The 18976-nt window shown below is 46.2% G+C and overlaps 1 protein-coding gene across 2 annotated transcripts in view; it reads right to left on the reverse strand.

Annotated features, from left to right (window-relative positions):
* The window catches only part of LOC133469436 (A disintegrin and metalloproteinase with thrombospondin motifs 14), a 34746-nt gene extending 16284 nt beyond the window's left edge, over nucleotides 1-18462 (reverse strand). For both annotated transcript variants that reach the window (XM_061756507.1, XM_061756506.1), the window contains exons 1-6: nucleotides 17988-18462; nucleotides 17091-17144; nucleotides 15914-16323; nucleotides 8430-8586; nucleotides 7300-7496; nucleotides 1065-1148 (exon numbers count right to left, since the gene is read on the reverse strand). In XM_061756507.1, the coding sequence (XP_061612491.1) occupies nucleotides 1065-1148; nucleotides 7300-7496; nucleotides 8430-8586; nucleotides 15914-16323; nucleotides 17091-17144; nucleotides 17988-18057 (972 nt within the window). In that variant the 5' untranslated portion in view covers nucleotides 18058-18462. The remainder of the gene's footprint in view (nucleotides 1-1064; nucleotides 1149-7299; nucleotides 7497-8429; nucleotides 8587-15913; nucleotides 16324-17090; nucleotides 17145-17987) is intronic.
* Between the last annotated feature and the right edge of the window lie 514 nt (nucleotides 18463-18976).

The following is an 18976-nucleotide window of genomic DNA, read 5'->3' on the forward strand; positions in this document are numbered from 1 at the left end:
TCGAAACGCCTGGAGAGCCTCTCAAACCGTTTGGGATCCACAACAACAACAAAGCGACGAAAAAAAGTGAAGGCAGCCGGTTAGGCAATAACGAACGAACGAACGAATGAATGAATGAATGGGGGGCGGACAGGTTGGAGCGCATCGCAATTCGGCGCCGGGTAAACAAACGGCGTTCTGCTTTGGCAACCGGCAGCAGGAAGCATCTTGCAACGCGGCTCGTTTCCAGGCGGAAAGCTTTACGGGGCGTTTATTTCAAGAAACGTACAGTGCGGCCTTTATCACGTTTATTATCACGTTTATTATCAAGAACATTTGCATACCAACAAGTATAAATCCACATGTATATAAATACAGCGAGCCGTGTTTATCACAGGGGATTGAGTTCCAGGCCCACCCGCGCTAGGTGAAAATCTGCAATATGGCGAGAAAGTTCATAATTTTACCACTCCTTTAACACACACACACACACACACACACACACACACACACCTCTAAACTTAGAAGAACATGTTTAAAACTTTTAAAACAATTTTAAAGTGTCCCTTTTTTCACCGTGTAGGTTCTTTATTGATTTCAACGCATCCTGTCGGATTTTGTGATCAACCTGAAACGATGAAACCATTTGTATTTGTTTTCTCGCATCAAGGGTGGCAATCCCCAGCGACAACAATTCCAGATCTGCGCTCATTTTAAAATGAGCTCAATGCAACTACCACTGTTGCGTACTCTAACATCGGCGTGCAGCTGCTGCAACGCTAAAGTTAGCGTTATGACCGGACACATTAACACTTGGCGGGTGCAAGAGGGAGTTCATATCATTGCCGCAGACACAAAAACAACAGAAAAAAAAAAAAACCTTACACAATTCTAATACAAACTTATCTTGCCATTTGCAGAGGACGGGGACTGAGCCCTGATGCAAGTATCGCAAATTGGCCAATAATATGTCTATATTGATAATTGTCCCGTCAAGCGCACTAATCTGACGTTACCCTGGAAAATAAATGGCTTACAGATGACTGCATTTTTTTTAAACATACAAGTGAAATTCTTTGTCTTACCTGTCGATACCCGACCATGATCATGCGCACCAGGACGATGTTAATGTTGGTTCCCAAAGATTCATCATGGTAGATTTCGTCAACCTGGAAGTAATAACATCAGAAGGATGTCTGATATCAATTCTGTGCACAGAATTTGAGACATCAAAATTAGCCAATGCTAAACGTTTAGCAATCGCGATTAGCATTGCCGCACTACCAATTACCATTTTAGGTTTTATAAAAACACCTTGCTGTTACGCTGGCTTGAAACGTTCTTTAACTTGTAGGTTTTCACACAAAACAAATATGAATCTTATATGTAACAGACTACTACTGAATGACTATTACCATATCAAAATAATTCTTCAGTACTTGGATTTTTATATAACAATGAATAAATAAAGAAGTTCACTAATAAACATCTAACAAATGAACCAACTTACTAGATAGCTGATTAATTCACAAAATGAATCTAAATTTCAATTAAACTGTTTAATCGTTGGTTTTATCATCTGGCGAACTTCATGGTTTCATCTAATAAACAGCTCGCTATCTAACGAAATAACTAACAAACTAACTTGATTCGATGGTTTTATGGTCGGTTTTGCTTAATGGTATCATTTGCTAAACAATTTGCTAACTGGCTAACTAATCAACAAACCAACTAACATTCATTCATTCATCTTTCATTCCGCTTCTCCTCACGCGGGTCGCGGGCGTGCTGGAGCCTATCCCAGCTATCTCCGGGCGAGAGGCGGGGTACACCCTGAACTGGTCGCCAGCAAATCGCAGTCAACTAACATGCTAACTACATTTTATAAGATTAGTTAAATTCTAGATTTTGTCTGGCTAACCAAATTCAAGCTAACCACTAGTCGCAGCGGTAGTGTAGAGAAACAACTCAGATCCTTTCTCTCGGTCACTTGTTACTAGGCAGAATTTAATGCATCCCCCGTACCTGATTAAAAACCGGCAGCTACCGAGAAATACAAGGAAATAAAGTGTTCCGAAGTCTCCGTGGGTAGCCGTGACTAAAGCAGCGCATGAAAGCGCTTTTAGAATGAAGCTACGCTACATTTATCATTAGTTTCCTGTGAAAAATAATTCAGATTTTTCACTCCATGCCAAAAACGTCCTTGGACGATCAAATTGTTTTCACTATTGAAGGGGGCGGGCGTGAAACGTCCAGTCCGGAAGGTTCCCGAGAGCCGCTCACTCAATTGACCATTTGCTCAACGCTACGCCATGGAGTGCAGAGTGCTCAATCACAGCGGCGTATTCTCCGCTGAAAGTCTTGTAAAACATCCGTTTCACACAGATGTTGCGGGTTCGATTCCTGCCGGCCAGTGGACCACATTACCCAGCCACTGCCGGTGCCAAACCGGGATTAAAAAAAATGTGTTTTGTTGCGGCAACTAGCAGAAATTACTGCAAAACAAATCATGTGAATGACTCGCTGTGACCGGCTGAAAGTCACAACAACAACAAAAACTGATGAATGACTGGCGACAGATTTCATATCAGAAGCGAGGAAGCGCACTGTTATCTGTATGATGAGATATACATCGGCTCATCTTCATTTACAAAGTTCTGAAAGGCAACATGCCGTCGTACATCAGCACTATATTGATCTCTGATCTCATCTCAAGTGACTGCTTTCTGCTCAAAGTTCTCCGGACTAAGACAGAACTCGGTAAAAGTGTTTTCAGTTTTTCTGCTGCATACGCCTGATTTCCCACCGCTGTGTTCATTCAGTTTCACTTGGCTCAATAAATGTTGGGAAACACTGCTGGACAACAATCAATCAAACCCTGCACAATTGTTGTCGTGTACCATTTCAACAATTTAAGACATTTCAAGTTGTAACTTTTTTAAAAAACATTTAAATAACGCTTGCTCTGTTGTTTCTGTGTCTATACACTGTCCTCTCAACATCTTAAAAAAGGGTTTGCCTTCAATGATCTTCCAAGATTTCAGGTTTGAAATGAAAATGTGCGTCATTTTTACTTGGTTCATATCGTGTTGCCACACTGGCAAGCCGCCGGCGCGACCAGCGATGTTACGCGCAGGAGACGCCCAGCTGACCCACAAATGTGTCAGCTGCTGTGGGCTTTATGATGCCGTGGTATGCGCAATACCAAATTCCGACCAGTTATGACGTGAACAAGGTCACCCGCTCCACGTTATGGTGTGTAGTTAACAAGCTAAACTGAGGCTGGACTCCGTGGCCGGCTCACGTTTCTTCACGTGACCTGGAGTCTGACTGGAGACGTGCGGATGTTTTGTAGCTATGGAGCCCGATTAGCTGTGTCTGAGTCGCAACCGGCCAAAATCAGCTCTGTAAAACTCCTCCATGTGTCCAATTGACACGAAATGTAACACGTATTTCTGTCACGACAGGAAGCACGAAAATCAATTAAGAAAGCGATGCCGTGAAACAAGCAGTTTGCCATCTTGCTTCGAAGGTGCAGTTCTTCTAGGATTTCAGCTCTTTCCGTAGGTTCCATCAGGAAATCGGAACCGTGTATATTAGTTTTCCTTCGAATGTTGGTTAGTCTAGTGCTGGAGTAGTCAGCATGGTCAATTGTTTTTTTTTCATATTAGAGAGAGAGAAGAGGTGGTCCACAGGTTAAGGTTTATTGGTTAAGTGGTCCTTTTTCAGGAAAATGTAGAGAAGGTTGAAAATCGTGTGTCATTTTTGGTAGAGCAGACGACCAATTATTAAAACGTCATAGAACAGCCTCAGATGACGACCGACACTTGAAATCGGAATTTTCGGTCGACTGTTTCTCTGCTGGGTTTTGCAACATGTTGGACTCGAAACAATGAAGCTGCCGCCGATTGTCATGTCGATTTCGTTCAACGGGGAAATTGAAAAAGACAAACGATTGTTTACTTTTTCACAAAATATTTGAAAGCCAATTTTGCAAGGGAGGGGATGCGCGTAAAGAGATGTTTCCATTCGGCAGTTTCGGTTGGACAGTGACACGGGTCTGCGAGTCGTCAAGCTTTCATCGATGAACCGCTGGACTGTCCTCTTGACGGGCATCGACATCTGCATGAAGTCTCTAATCGCGTACATTTCACAACTCCAATTGACTCGGAATCTTTTCTTTACAATGAAAACATCAGGATCTGCCCTCGGTGCAAAACGGTCCAAATGTGGCAAACAAAAAATGCAGAGGGTTCTCCAGTTTATGACCTCAGTGCACACAAAAACCGCTGACAGTGATCAACAGCTTCCTCGGAGTCCAAATTTGCTTAGTGACGAGGGGCAACAGTCAAGCTGTTCGAGCAAATATTCTCTTCACACTAGTCCATTCCAGTTAATGAAAGCCGACACGGTCAAGTCAAAGGACCCCAAATTCTCGGCTGCATTTAGTACGTGGGGTTCTGTGCAAGATGCTGGAACATGACAGCTACTACATTTAAGTAACGGCAGAAGCATATGCGATACAGCTAACAAGTTCTTCATTCAGTACCGTCTAGGCATATGTAGGTAGTCTTGTTTCCAAATGAATCCGTGATTTCCTGAGGGGCGGGAGAGGAATCTTTCTTCCTTCCTGAATTACGCACGTCACCCTAATTTGACGCAGTTACCATCTTCTCATCTTAGCGCACCTCGGTTGACTCTGTTAGTGGGAAAGTTCAGCGCCCTCTGGACGTTCTCAGATCCAAATCCTTCACTTGACTTGAATGAACCGCCTGTTTGTTAAGATCGTAAACAGGTGGCGCAACAGCATCCTAACGGTCTAGCAACTGGAGCAGCAATTTTCTTGACTTGACAGAGATACACATCAGTCCCATCAAAGTATCCCGCCCTCCCGAGATACGCCGTATCCTGTGCAGTCCGTCCCAGCTGACTTCGAGAGGAAGTCGCACCGCGCACTGGCCTGGGCGCCAGTCACTCGCAGGGCAGTTGTGAATAGGCCATTGAGTAAGAATCAATCCCACGCCGGCTTGACAAACGTCAACTCTGTGACTCTTTATATACTTCTATCGCAATTACAAAGAACAAATGGTAGTCCCCAGAACGTCTTGACTGGACATGATCTAAAAAATGAACAGAAGTAGAATGACATTCAGTAGAACACAGACCTTCGCCAAGCCCAAACACTCGTGTCCTGTCACCAACGGCATTCTCAGTCATCTTTCGTGGATCAGAACGGCTTGATCCTTGATCCGCAAATGGCGTTCTCAACGGCCAGGACTGAAAACGCCGCTCGCGATTTCGTACAACAAATGTCTGTTCAATTCAAAACAACGGCTCGACCGTACCGTATCCGAAAATGCATATAACATGCAGACATTGGCCAAGGATGAGCACCGGTGTCCTAATGTCCACAGTCTTTCGTTGATCCGATTTTCCTCAATAAGAAACTCCTTCATGGAGCATTAAGGAGTCCACACCAAAAAGTAACAGACTCTTAGCCGAGGTTTTGTGGAAGTTGCTCTTGCAATTTTGGAGTCCAACGATGCAGATCTAAATTGGAACTTTGTCTCAGACAAAAATCACTTTTTGTCATAGTAGTTAAAGCTGTGAGTATGAGCTGATAGGAGTACATTAATAAAATGGTGTGTGGAGAAGAAAAAAACTAATCAGCCCTCTCTGGCCCAATCTTCTCCCACTAATTACATTTTTACTACAATATCAAATACACTTTCGAGGAATAAAGCCTCTGGCTCGTTTTTTGATGAACATTTACCACGCAACGGTATTTTAATGTTGGTCTTTTTTGACGTGGTTCTTGTAAAAAGTTTGAGAACCACTGGACTAGCAAATGCTGAAGTTGCATATCGTTTTTTTCCCCTCCAGGACGCAAGTTCCTGGTATGTCCTCCGGGGTCTTGTGCACCAAGATAATTGCAAAGCCAGGAGGAACACACATGTACAAACACACACAAACCCACGTAGACCGGGGCAAGAATGAAGCTCCAAATGAGAGAAGCAGCTGTGGACTGCAGGCGCGAGGGCGTCGCTGGCTTGTACGCGGCATCGCATCTCAACCGGGCCGAGCACAACGCGCCCATTGTGCAGTCAGGCACCTCGGCGGCCGCCTCCGTGTTCGGTAATCGATCCCTCGAGGGAGAGTTCCCGCAGGTGGTACGACGCACTCTGCGGCCGATTCGGGGGGGGGTTTGCGCGGTCGTAGCTTACAAGCAACCGTTCTGAAATTCTGCTTGGGATAAAAGGTATATAGTCGGGTGTGAAGCCATATTCGTTCGGGTTTGATTATCAGCGGTGGTGGAAACCAAGTAACCAAGTTATACTTGCCAAGTGCGTTTTTCAAAGGGTCAGCGTGGAAGCGGGTCTCTACCGGCTTTTCTGTGAATTTCGGTTTACATACCACTGTAATGACTAGAATCCGAATCAGATTCCGATTCCGATGACTAATAGAGATCCCTGTAGATGGCAGCATCGCACCACTTTGAGTTTGTCATCAGTACAGCTTTTGAGTTGAGGACAAAGATTAGGCGGTGAACCTCGGCTTGTCACGTTCATTATGAAGGGAGAAAAATGCCGGGCAAGTTTAGGCACTCAAACAGACGTACGCTATAAACATATGTGGATGTGTCGCGGTAGGTTGGAGAAAGTGTGGAAACGAACTTTTTTCCTGGTGAAAGAAGAGAGTCGAGTCTTTGGGTAGGGTCGGTTCTTGCTGTATATTGTCACAGAAGAAAATATTCTGTGCTCTTAAACGCGTGGCAATAGGCGGAACTCTGCAGGCGTTTATAACAGGTGCGAGTACGTGTACCTTCGTTTGAGTAGAGTGTGAGGTACTTTTGCCATCTCTGCTTATCGGAGAGCAGCACATTCTCCGCAGCCCCAATTAGGCGAGGCGATGATGAAGTCAAGACGGCGGACGTGTGAACACCTCATTTCTTCTCATTCCTCTGAAGCATTGCAGGTTTCCACGATGGAACGACAATACTACGGCCCCCCCCCCTGCCCCCGCCAAACACCTGCCAGTCAACTCTGTAATTGGGCCGCCGCAGCTTATCAGACCACCGTGCGGGCTCCGACTGGTAACTGTTACCGAGTGAAACCAGCGCCCTGTGAAAATCTGACTTGAGGGATTTGGGACACGTAAGTAGATTACGGTGGTAGGAGCTGCTGGAGTCCGTAATGAATGAGCTGCAGATTTTTTTTGTTTTTTAACCTCTCCTGTAATCCATAAACGGCATGGAAAGAAATAGCGGAGGTCTGTTGGAAAAACCGATACCATCTGAGGAACCCGACGACCCCGACTTACAATGTTCATGAGGGTCAGCACGTAGTTCTGGACGTGCTCTTTGCCGTGGAATCGCACCACCGAGTCGTCCACGGCAAGGAGCACCTCGATGTTGTAGTCGTCCTTCTCGGCGTGCCGCCGCTTGCGTTCCGGCTCCGGCACTTGGCGCTTGAGCAGGTCCACGGCGGCCGGGAGGTCCGCGATCCCAAAGTCGGACTCTGACGGAAGCAAACGAGGGCATGAGAGAATTTAGTTACCAGAATATAACAGCAATCACTAATTCAATCTTTTTCTGCAACGGACAAGCACAGAATGGATGGAAAGTTGATTTGAAGTTAGCACAACGACATCCAATTGCTTCTCTGTCTGCCCAGTTTCCTTGACTTCCCTGCAGTTTTCCATCGCAAGGCTAATCTCAAAATTATGATCGCTTTTGTCAACAACATAATATGACGATAGTTGAAGTCAGAGATCAAATTAACACCTGCACCCCCGCCAGGGCTGGACCTGTCGCAATTTTTGCTATCGGTATTGGAAAGTCCTTGAAGTTGTCTACGGTAAAGGATCAGTTGGTACGCGTTCTTTGTCAGTGTTCTTCCAGCGATTGTCTCGCTCTGTCACCTTGTTTGCTTTTGAACGATTGCAGTCACAGGAAGGCTTTTTTCATCTGACATGTTTAGCGATCCGATTTTTTTCACGGACCTTCTTCCGACTTTCAGAGGTGTGAATTTTTTTTTTAAGGATATTCCTCTAACTTTCAGGGCTTTTCTTGCGACGCCAAAGCCGGAACCCTCTTCACCGTTGAATGATAACCTGCAAAATCTGCCAGCGATCGCCAAGCCAAAGGATCGCGCCTTACTTCTTCTTCCCTTGTTTTCCTTTCTTCCTCGATACAGTGCAGAATTTTGCGCAGTTCTTCCATATTGATGATAATCGCCACATTCGATTCGTGTGGGGTTGAAAATAGGTAGCATTTAAAATGGCATGAATGTCCCTGCCGAAGAATAAAGAAGCAAAGTGTGTCCATTCACCACAAAGCGCATTCGATCCTCCATTCTTTTCATCCACACTTGCCATATAATCATTCTTCCTTGTACGGTCCGACTACTTGAGATGTTTTGTTCTTTTCTGCGTCGGTTTGAAGCCCTAACCTTGACTGCGGAGCTCCCCGCCGCGCCGGCCCGTTTGGCGCTTGAGGGCCGAGCGCCGGTAGACCACGTGCACGCGGCCCTTGGCCTCCGCATCCTGCCGGCCCTTCTCGAGGGGTTCGATGAAGAACTCGCCGCTGTCGGTGCGGATGAGGCCTGCCTGGAAAGAACATACAAATAAAAGAGGCTTTGAATGAAGTGCACTCTTCCTCTCCCCCTCCTCGGCATCTCGAAAGGCCAGTAATTACGGCTGGAAGACGGACGAGGCTTTGAGGGTGAGCGAGGGGGGGGCGATGACGCAGGTAGACACGGTTCAGTATTTTGGAACGTCTGCTCACAGTTCAGACGGACATTTCCTTGTTCCTTGTGCTTTTCGATGCCAGATGATGGCAAGGTCTGTAATTTTGCCATCATCAGGAGCCTGCCTTGGAATTTGTTTTTTGCTCAAGTGAAGGTACAGTACATGACTGTGAGAAGCGCCGCAGTTATTCTAGGAAAAGTATGTTTGCAGCTCGTTGCCATGACTGCAATGTAATCACTTAAGGCAGGGCCGCACGAACGTCGTCGCTTGCGGTGGCTGGCTGCGTACGGAACGAAACCTTCAGCTGCCGCCTTTTGAAAAAACAAGAGCCTCAGCCTCTCGTTCCGATTGACGCGTTCGATTTAGCACGGTCATCGTCTTCCGTTCTGCCAGCGCGGTTACCCAAACTGCACACGGAACTCAACGACATACGCTAAATATTTTCCGTTGGACTTGTATTGCTTTGTGTTCTTGCTGTTCCATCTGCTCGCAGACAATCGGGTCCCATAAGTGGCCCGCACCTTATTTAGTCATCTTGGATGAAAGCCCAGATAAAGCTGCTCATTTCCTGTCTCCAGCTTTTTTCTGCTTGCTCATGGGTTCCGTGTAGCACGACACTGGTCAAATCATTCCCAGCACCCCAGGAAGTCTGATCTCCCCCTTGATTATTTATACCGGCCGATTCTCTACCGGAAGATGCCGGATGCTTCGAGGCTTCACACGCAGCCGGGGGTTCGTCTGAGAAGGCCGGGCGACCGGACAACTCCGCCCGCCGATGAGAAAATGCGTCGCCGGATGAGTTTTGGAATGCTTTCAAAAGACCTCCGGGTGCATAGGAGCAGCTGCGCGAGGAAAATCTGGTTCTCTTGATAGTTGCGTCATATTTGCGCTCACACCTGAACCTGACACCGCGCGTGTGTGTGTGTGTGTGTGTGTGTCGTCTCGGGCTTTGCAGGAGACCGCACATTGTTCCTATTTGGGATGTTAGAAAATGTGGGTCATCTTGCATAACTGGGATCTTCCCGTTTAAATGCGAGTTGCGGCGGGCGCTGTCGAACAATGCGCACCGAAACCAGCAGACATTCCGACATATTTGCTCCTCTCGCCATTAACTTCATGAGCTGTTAACTCATAATTCAAACTTGAAACTCTTTCGTGCCGTCGTGACCGTATTCCTCGCCGCAGCTCCGTTACCATCTATCACACGACAACAACCACAACATCACGGACTATCACAGCATCCACTGCACAGCGCCACCTCCAGGCACGTTTGTTGCTGATCAGTGTTCAACCGCTACCGGACACTTTATATTGATTAAGGACTCTCCGTATTCAATATCCTAAATATATATGTTGGTATTGTGTCTTTTTCGCTGAAGTACTAAAGTGACTTGTGATTCTGAAACGGAGCTTTTTGGCCTGCACAAAAACATACCAGCAAAACAACTTTTGCCAGCCCAAACAAAAGAAGACGGATCGACAGGCGTCCGCTAATTTCTCACAGCTGACTGCTGCTCCGAGTGCTCGGCAGGCAAACTTCACCCTGAAAGCAAAGCGAGAACAATGGTCCCCGGAAAAACTTATTTTCATCGCAAGACGTCTGACAGCGGAGCGGAGGCAAAAACTGGGTTGCGGGAAATGTCACGCGAGACTTCCTCTGCATTTCATCTGGGGGGGCTGAAAGCGAGGCAACATCTGGAGAGCGCAGCGCAGCGTAAACATAACCAGACGTACCGAAGTCTGCTTTGGCGCTCAGCGTTCGGGGAGGGCCGGCCGGGGGGGGAGCGCGGGGACGCGACGGTGATGCTGTGGGGACGACGTACTGTAGCGAAAGCGAGCATTAGGGATGGAAGGTGTTCGAGTGGGGGGAGGGGTGGTTACATCGATTTCCAAAAATTTCAATGAATAAATGATTGATTGATTGATTCAATGGATAGATGAATCAAAATAAAGCAGGTAGCACTGGACAGAATGGACAGGTAGCCGATACTGTGGATGAATCAATAGTTCCATCAGACATCTGGACGGACGGACGGACGACAGACGGATACTGCAGATGGACGAATGGACGGATATATGAATGAATGGCTGTTTTTGAACAAATCAAAAGTTGAAGGATGGGTGAACGGATGGATGGATAAATGAAAACGTTGGGCGGGCAGATAGATGACGACCAATTAATAGTTTGATCAGATGAACAGATAGATAAGCAGAAAGACCATTAGAGAAATAAATGAATGGGGAAAGAACAAAGACAATCATTATTAATTGAATAATTAAGGCTAAAAAGCAAAACGGAGCACACGCCCACGCTCGGAGGCGCCTGCGCACTACATTCCACGCAGTGCTGCCAAGCACCGCGAAGGATAACATTTACAGTGTGTCGTTTCAGATAAATCACTCGCCGGGCAAACTGCGCTCAAAGCGGTGAACATCAAGAAGAAGCAAGCTCAACTTTACTGTCACACGGGGATTCCAAAAGTTTTCTCATTCCGTAACGTGGTACCGTCATTGCCCTAAATCACAAGTTTTGTAAGAAAGTCATTCAAGTAGTTACACTACTATTTCTGGGTAAATTGTTAAGTGTAACCAATTACATTTCTAAAGTCCTTTTTGTTGATGTAACACAGCAATATTTCTCTTGATTAAAAACACACAACAGCAAAAATCTGTGGGGGGATTTTGGAGGCTGCAATGGAGTCACAGCATTTGCATTGATTGCAGTGAGAAAAATGAATTTGATATTTTTGAAAACTGACTTACAAGTTTGTTCGGTCACGGAACAAATTCAACTTATAAATCAAGGTATATTGCTTCATACATCATCCAGAAGGATTGTAAGCCAAGTCTTTTTCAATTTATTTGAGGCAACTATTTGAGTTTGACTTGAAGACGTTCTTCCAGGAATGCGGTCAAATGCGATCAATACGCTGGGAGGAGAGAAAAAACCAAAGATGCGTGCCTGAGCAGCACTTGACAGCAGCCCGTCGTGGCCTGGAAATGGTTGCATGGCAGCTGGGGATGACGTCGTCGTTCCCTTTGGGTTTTGTTTTTTTATAAATCGGGTATGACAACTATATCTCAGTCGGGCCGCAAAAGGGGACGCGTATCTGACAATCGAGGATTGTAAAAAGAAAATTGGGTTTGCGATCGCAGGTGTGGGGAAGAATACGATGAGGATGCGTTTGGCGATTATCCCGACGACGTAATCAGAGCTCAAATTCCAACTAAATCTAAAAATAACACGGAGATATTGTTAGCATTTTTTTGTTAGCAAACACCTTTTTACAGTAACTTGATCAAAACTATCCTTGACTTCTGATTTCAAAGCTAGTTCTCCGTCAAGTTGTTGCGTATTAAGGCGATTTAACATTTCTATGTTTTCACAGTCGCGGCACGGTGGGCGACCGGTTAGAGCGTCTGCCTCACCGTTCCGAGGAATAATAATAACATGAGCGCGCTGGAGATGTGAAGAGGCCCGCATTCGTCCCTTTTCATCAGGCGTCACATCAAGCAGGTTAATTTCAGTTTTAACAACGCGACCAAAAAGTGATGCAAACAGAGTAAAGTCAACCACCTCGTGCTTCTGGTGTTTAACATTTTATTTTATTTTTTTAAAACGGTGTACAATGTTGCAGTGGCTGTTGCAACCACCTCATGACACTCAGCGGCCACTTCCTGTTTGAAGCCTTGCAATGACCACATACGTTTGAACCCAAACCTCAGAACTGTGAAGCGGCGTGCTAACCACCTGTGCGGCGTGCTGCCCCAAATAACGCATTTTGTTCCAAATTGAGAATACTTCCGAAGTGTATTCATCAATGACATGCTTTTGGCAAAATACCCCATGGATCAAAAATGACAGCATGCTTTAACGAACTAATCAACTAACTAACTAACCTCTGCCAAGTCAGAAGTCTTGGGGGTAAACAAGTTTTCTTGAGCTTTTTTTTGTCTCGAGTTAGCAGCCTGCTTCTAATGCCGCATCAGTATCTTCCCCTAAATGTGAAGTCGCATATCAACAGTGCCAAAATGTAATTTGACGTAAACCGGTTTCAGCGGGGCCTTGAGATACGATTGACTGGACTTTTATAGAAATACGAACCATGACCACCTAACTTTGCCTTTAAGTCTGCTAGCTTAATGCTAACACACAATGGAAAACGCCAAAAACAGGCTAAGGAACAGCATCTACGCGGCGGCATCGAGACGCTACACAAAACGGATATATGAACACCAACAGTCGAGCAAAACGTAGACAATTCACAGGCATATATTCTTTATCCTCTGCAAAAAAACGACTAATATTACTGTGGCTTACTGACTCACTTACAGTAGTTGTAAAACTCTTCTTTGTTTGTGTCTAACTGTAATATACTGCCACCCGGTGGCCAAGTCACACACACCTGATGGAGCCGTAATGAATTAATCATGATGCACAAAAGGATGTTTCGGTCCTTATATTTGATTTTATCATGTCATTACTGTATTTTTTAAATCAAATACCTGCAATATTAGAGAGAGCTATTTCCTTTGTTAAAAAACATTTACAAAATGCTTTGCTGTTATTTGGGGGGAAGGCTGGAAAGCATTTATGGCGTTTCCATTCATTTCAATGGGGAAAGATGATTTGAGATACGACTTTCAAGTTTCAAGCACACTCACGGAACTAATTAAACTGAAGGCACCGTTGCATTTTTGAATTTTCCATTTTTGCCAGATAATTATCCTGTCCCAGGCTTTTTTATTTTTATTTTTTTTTTTTACCGAGTGGGCAACTTCCAATGAAGCTATCGTGACCAAGATTGTCTTTGAAGTTTATAGACATTGGCATCGATTTAAGGCGGTGTGTGATTAAAGTGGAGGCCACTTCGGATGACACGGAGAGAAATGTGTTATTGTGTTCCGCTTTCATACGAATGCTTTTGTTCATGGAATTGCCAAACTCGATCATCCCCCATCTTCCTCCACACTCAATTGTGCAAAGTTCAAGGAGGACGGCCATTCAGACTGAATCCTGTTCAAAGGAAAAGTTGGCAGGAACTGTTCTGTACTCCTCTGCGGCTTAATTTATGTCCTCCGAACTTTTTCCATTTAGTGACACAACTGCTTTTTCTTCACCTTTTCTTTGCTAAACTAACAAATGCAGTACAGTGAGTGGTACGGTAGCTCAAAGTTATTTCTTTTCATTTTTTTCTTTTAACCTCGAAATGCCATTAATCACCACAATTTCCAACATTTTTGACTTGTTTTCAATAAAGAAAAATAGCACTGCATGTAATTTAAAAATGAAACACACGTGTGGGATGTGTGCCTTAAGGGGCGTGGCCTAGCGTCGTCACTAGCTGGATTCAGAATAGCCGGTTAGTCTTTGTGTGAGCATATGGGTGTGTGTTGTGGTTTACAGCAGCTCCTGATGAATGTTCTCATTTTCTATTCGTGAGGGTGTCCGGTCTGAAAATTCATCAGCGTATCAAAAAATGTGGCAAAACTGCTTCATTCTTTACATTCTGTTTCATTATGTCACTACTGTATGTTTTTGGTTTTTTTGGGCTACTGGGGCTCCAGACTGAACGCCACAGGGGCACTGTCCCGTTTCCCCAAACTGACCCCCGCCATTACCGCCAAAGTAAGTCATTTGTCTGGCAGCAAAGCCAATTAGCGTACAAAACCCATCTGGATTTGATGGAGGTGCTAATTAGCGCGAATGCACCTTAACACTGCGAGTAATTAAACGCCTCTTGTGGTGAGCTAAATAGTGTGAGCGCTACTCCACATTGCACCTAATTAAACATCAATTTGCGGCTGTTGACTGGTTTAGCATCAACATGCTTCAAAATGCACCAAGGCCATTGTTTGGATGGGAGTGACCTCCGCCAAGGCTTGATCTTCAGTTAGCGGGCTATTCCCAATGGATTTGCACCAAAATGTCAACTGGTTATTTTGTTTTTGATAGCAAACTAACCTCCGCCAAGGCTTGTTGTTTAGTTAGCCGGCCACTTTGAATGCCGCTATAGTGACTGAAACGAAAACTAATTCCTGCATTTATGCATTAATTTGAATGTGGGAGAAACAAATGTCAATTTTTTGCATAATTCTAGAAAACTAACCTCCCCCAAAGCCGTTGTTTTAGTTAGCAGGCTACTTCCTGTTTCATTTGATGATGGGTTATCGCATTTTTTTGTGAGCTAACTCAGGCCCGATACTGAGGTTGGGCATCGTTTGTATTTGAGCGATTCCGGTCCAGATTCCCTTTGCTCATTTTGATTCCGGTTCCAAACGATTCTCGATTCTGATTCTTTTAGGGGGCTGGGTCAAAAAAAACGTTTGTATGGTTTAAATAAAGGGTGTCCAAATTACGATAATCCTGTTCAGAAACAAGTCGGGGCCAACAATCTTAAACATTAAACGCGTTTAATAATTCCGACGAAAAATGTTCGTGTGTGGGGAAAAGCTGACAACTCCCGAGTCATGACGCCGTGAATGTTCATACGAAACGGAATGTAGCCAATCAAAGAGGTGCCGTGACTGCGGGAAAACAAAGCGGGCGTAAATAAAAACAAACATGTCCGACCCGAGGCGTTTTGTTTTGTAGAAGTGGGTTGGTCAGACGGCAGTAAGTATTTTCCGAAGAGAGTCTTTTTTGCCAACATCGCCATTCTACGACACACTCCTCTTTGTGTTTGTTAGATCACGCGTGGTTCTTGCCTTGGAGGACTGGATTCTAGATCAGCAGCGCAACAGGATCTTTATGTGTGTGGTGTTCTGTGGAGAGAGAGATTATCAGAACACACCACACACACACACACACACACACACACACAATACGACCGAAACTGTTAAATGCCTGATTTTCGATCTTCATGTGTGGGTTCAATAATCGGCAGTGACTCAAACAAAAAGAAATCTGCAGCTTCTTGTGGTGTGCGTAGAAGTGGATGTCCATTTTTACGTAATCCTAGCAAATGAACCTCCCCCAAGGCCTGTTCTTTAATTAGCAGGCTACTTCCAATGTGGCTATCGTGACTCAAGCAAAAAAACAAAGTCCTGTAGCTGCGTAAATCATCCATCTTAATCTGGATCCGGATCTGAAGGAAACGGGCAGTCGCTTTTGCCAACTCAACTCCCCCAGAGGCCCGTGGTTGAGTTTAGCGCGCTACTTTCAAGAAAGCCGCGCGGCGCTTACCAGTCCGTCGCAGTTGCTGACGGCCACGGTGGCGTGCGGCATGTCGCCGACGTCGCCGGTGAACACGCAGTCGGCGTGCAGCCGCTCCTCGGCCACGGCCTCGAAGTCCTCCTGCCGCTCCAGCGAGGCCCCGGGGGCCACCAGCCTCCGGTTGGCCCTCAGCCTCAGGTGCAGCTCTTTGCCGAAGACGGTCACGTTGAAGAATAAGAAGTCGGACCCCGAGCCGGAGCCCGCCGAGGACGTGTCGGGGGCGCGGCGGGCCGCCCTCCTGCTCCTCGTCTTCCTTCTCCTGCTGCTGCTACTTCCTTCGTCGTCCATTGACAGCACGTGAGACACGAAGCGGCCGTGGGAGTCGCTGCTGAACGGAACCGTGAGGCCGTAGTCGCTTAACTTGCCGGAGAGAAGTTTTTCTGAGGGGACAGATTGTCAAAAAGTCAGTCGACACCTTACGCGGCCTCACAGGCAAAAGTACGGTGCGTCAGGAAAAGTACCCGCAGTTCTTTATCTTCTCTGCCGGCCTAAACGCAAACCAGAAACACTGAGCTACTTTTACAAACTAAATTATAACGCAGTCTGCCCTCGCCATATCGTGCTCCACTTTTCGGGGTCTCGATTTTTTAAATCGTACATCTACCTTTAGATTGCGGCTTTCTCGCTATATTGCGGCGGCGATCGTTTTTTCCACGCAGACTAACATTACCAAAGACTCATGCGGCGATACGTGCGAACTGGGAGGAAAGCGTGCGTAAAAGACAGAAAATGTCCAAAGTTTGGAGTCGTTCCACACTTGATCAAAAGAACGTAAAGATTGGCTAACTGTTAGCCAGGTACCAGCCAGTCGCTAAAGTGAGCCAACAACCGCCAACTCTACACTGTCATTCGCTGACGCACACGTCACTCACCGGCCCGGGCCCCGCCCTTTAAAGCCACACACATTTACAGTCACGGATACTACAGTGTAGAACAAGTGGACACAAATAATACCTGCACCTCACATGCATATTTTGTATCGGTATTATGCATAAAGCTTTACATATGTAATTATTTGACTGTATGGTTGCGGCTGGATTTGAGGGGGAAAATGAATCAAATCCGTTTTAGAATAAGAACTGTGAATACGTTGCAGTTCCGTCGTATCCAGCGAGTAAGGATTGGCATGGACTCGACGGCCACTCACCGTGCGTCCCCGCGGCGGAAGGAGACTCCGGTGTTTCCGCACCTCGCGCCGCACCTGCGCCCAAATGCAAGTCGGTGAAAATGGCTTCTTTCCTTTTTGCTACCTACCTAACCTCCGCCGAGGTCTGTTCTTGAGTTAGGACACTGACGATAGTAACTAAAAGCCTTTCTTCGGAAAGGGGCACCAGAATACCGGTTCTAGTTTTGAGTAATGTTGCTGACCTCTACCAAGGTTAGCAGAACATTTCCAATGGCGCGATAGTGACTAAAACAAAAAAATGTAATTTTGTCAGCTATTTTGCTAGCTAGCTAGTTAGCTAACTTACCTTCGATGGCAAAAAAAAAAATAATAATAAAAAAATCAAACTCTGGATCAGCACCAAATTATGAATTTTGTGTGTTCTCAGCTAGCTAACAAGCTAGCGAGCAAACTAACTAACTAACTGAGTCATTGACTGACTCACAGATCAACACCACAATATGTTTTTTTGTGGAAATTTGTAAAATCATTTTGTCGCAAACTACAGCTGTTTGTAGTAGTTTGGTTAACTATGCTGCCAAACGAGCACAACAAAACGTGCAGAATGTCACTTGGTGGCAATTGGGCCGTTTTTGGTTTGGTTTTGCCACTTTGGCAACCTCTGGCGAGCGAGGTCCCTTCTTTAGTTAGCCGGCTCTCGTGCTTCCAATTCCCAGCCCAAATCTGATGCTGGCGGCCGAGGCTCGTTTTCCCTTGAGCGAGCCACTTCCAATGGCGTTATGGGGACTTCAACCTGCGGGCTACCTGCACCAACGCTCACTCGGGTTTCGCTTTGTTTGTTTGTTTGTGCCGCAATTCGGCTGTCTGCCGATGTTCCGCCGCGGCCCGAGCAGCGACTTGACCCCCATTGCCACTCACCGTATGACGTCCCTGCCGCAAAAGAAAGCTCCAGCAGGGAAAAGCACACCAGGAAGTGCACGCGACCCATAGCGGAGCCTCAGACGCGCCTTTTGCCTTTTTGCTTTTCACCGTGCGAGGTCGGCAAAGTCGCTCCCCGGCGAGGACCCGGCGGAGGCGGCTGGTCCCGGCGCCCGAGTCCGCAAGCTGCGCGCGGTCTCCCGGCCTGTGCTGAGCGCCGCACGCCGACGCTGGGCCATCCGTGTGGTGACCAAAACCGTGCCCGGTGCGCGCAAACGACCGGGGGCGAGGACAAGGAAGGAACGAGAGAGACAAAGAAAGAGAAAGAAAGAAAGAAAGAAAGAAAGAAAGGAAGAAGGAGAGAAAGAAAGTCGCCCTTTCCCGTAATCCAGCGTCTACGTTGTTGCGGCGGCGAACTTTTTAGAAAGTTCGCTCGCGGTCCCGCTGTACCGACATCTGTAAGGCGTGCGCGCGCGCGCTCGCGCTAAAAGTCGGCGTGCGTGCGTGCGTGCGTGCGTGCGCGGGCACGCCTTCCTCTGCACACGAGCGCAAATGTCAACAATCCAATTCAAATCCAAATCAGGAAAACACGACAATTCGTGAAAATCACATCATTGGAAGGCAAAAAAGTAATACAAATACAAATCAAATCAATACCAAAATTCATGATTGTAATCATGAAAATTATAAGAATTCAAAATAGTAATAGCTAATAACAGTGCAAATAAATAATCATACAATAGTATTAATTAAATCCATCCATTTTCTGAGCCGCTTCTCCTCACGCGGGTCGCGGGCGTGCCGGAGCCCATCCCAGCCATCTTCGGACGGGAGGCGGGGTTACGCCCTGAACCGGTCGTCGGCCAATCGCACGGCACATACAAACAAACAACCATTCGCGCTCACATTCGCACCTACGAGCAATTTAGAGTCTTCAATCAACATAAAATACACGTTTTGAGGATGCGGGAGGAAAGCGGAGTGCCCGA

This window comes from Phyllopteryx taeniolatus, chromosome 19, assembly GCF_024500385.1.
Source record: "Phyllopteryx taeniolatus isolate TA_2022b chromosome 19, UOR_Ptae_1.2, whole genome shotgun sequence".
Classification (NCBI taxonomy): Eukaryota; Metazoa; Chordata; class Actinopteri; order Syngnathiformes; family Syngnathidae; genus Phyllopteryx; species Phyllopteryx taeniolatus.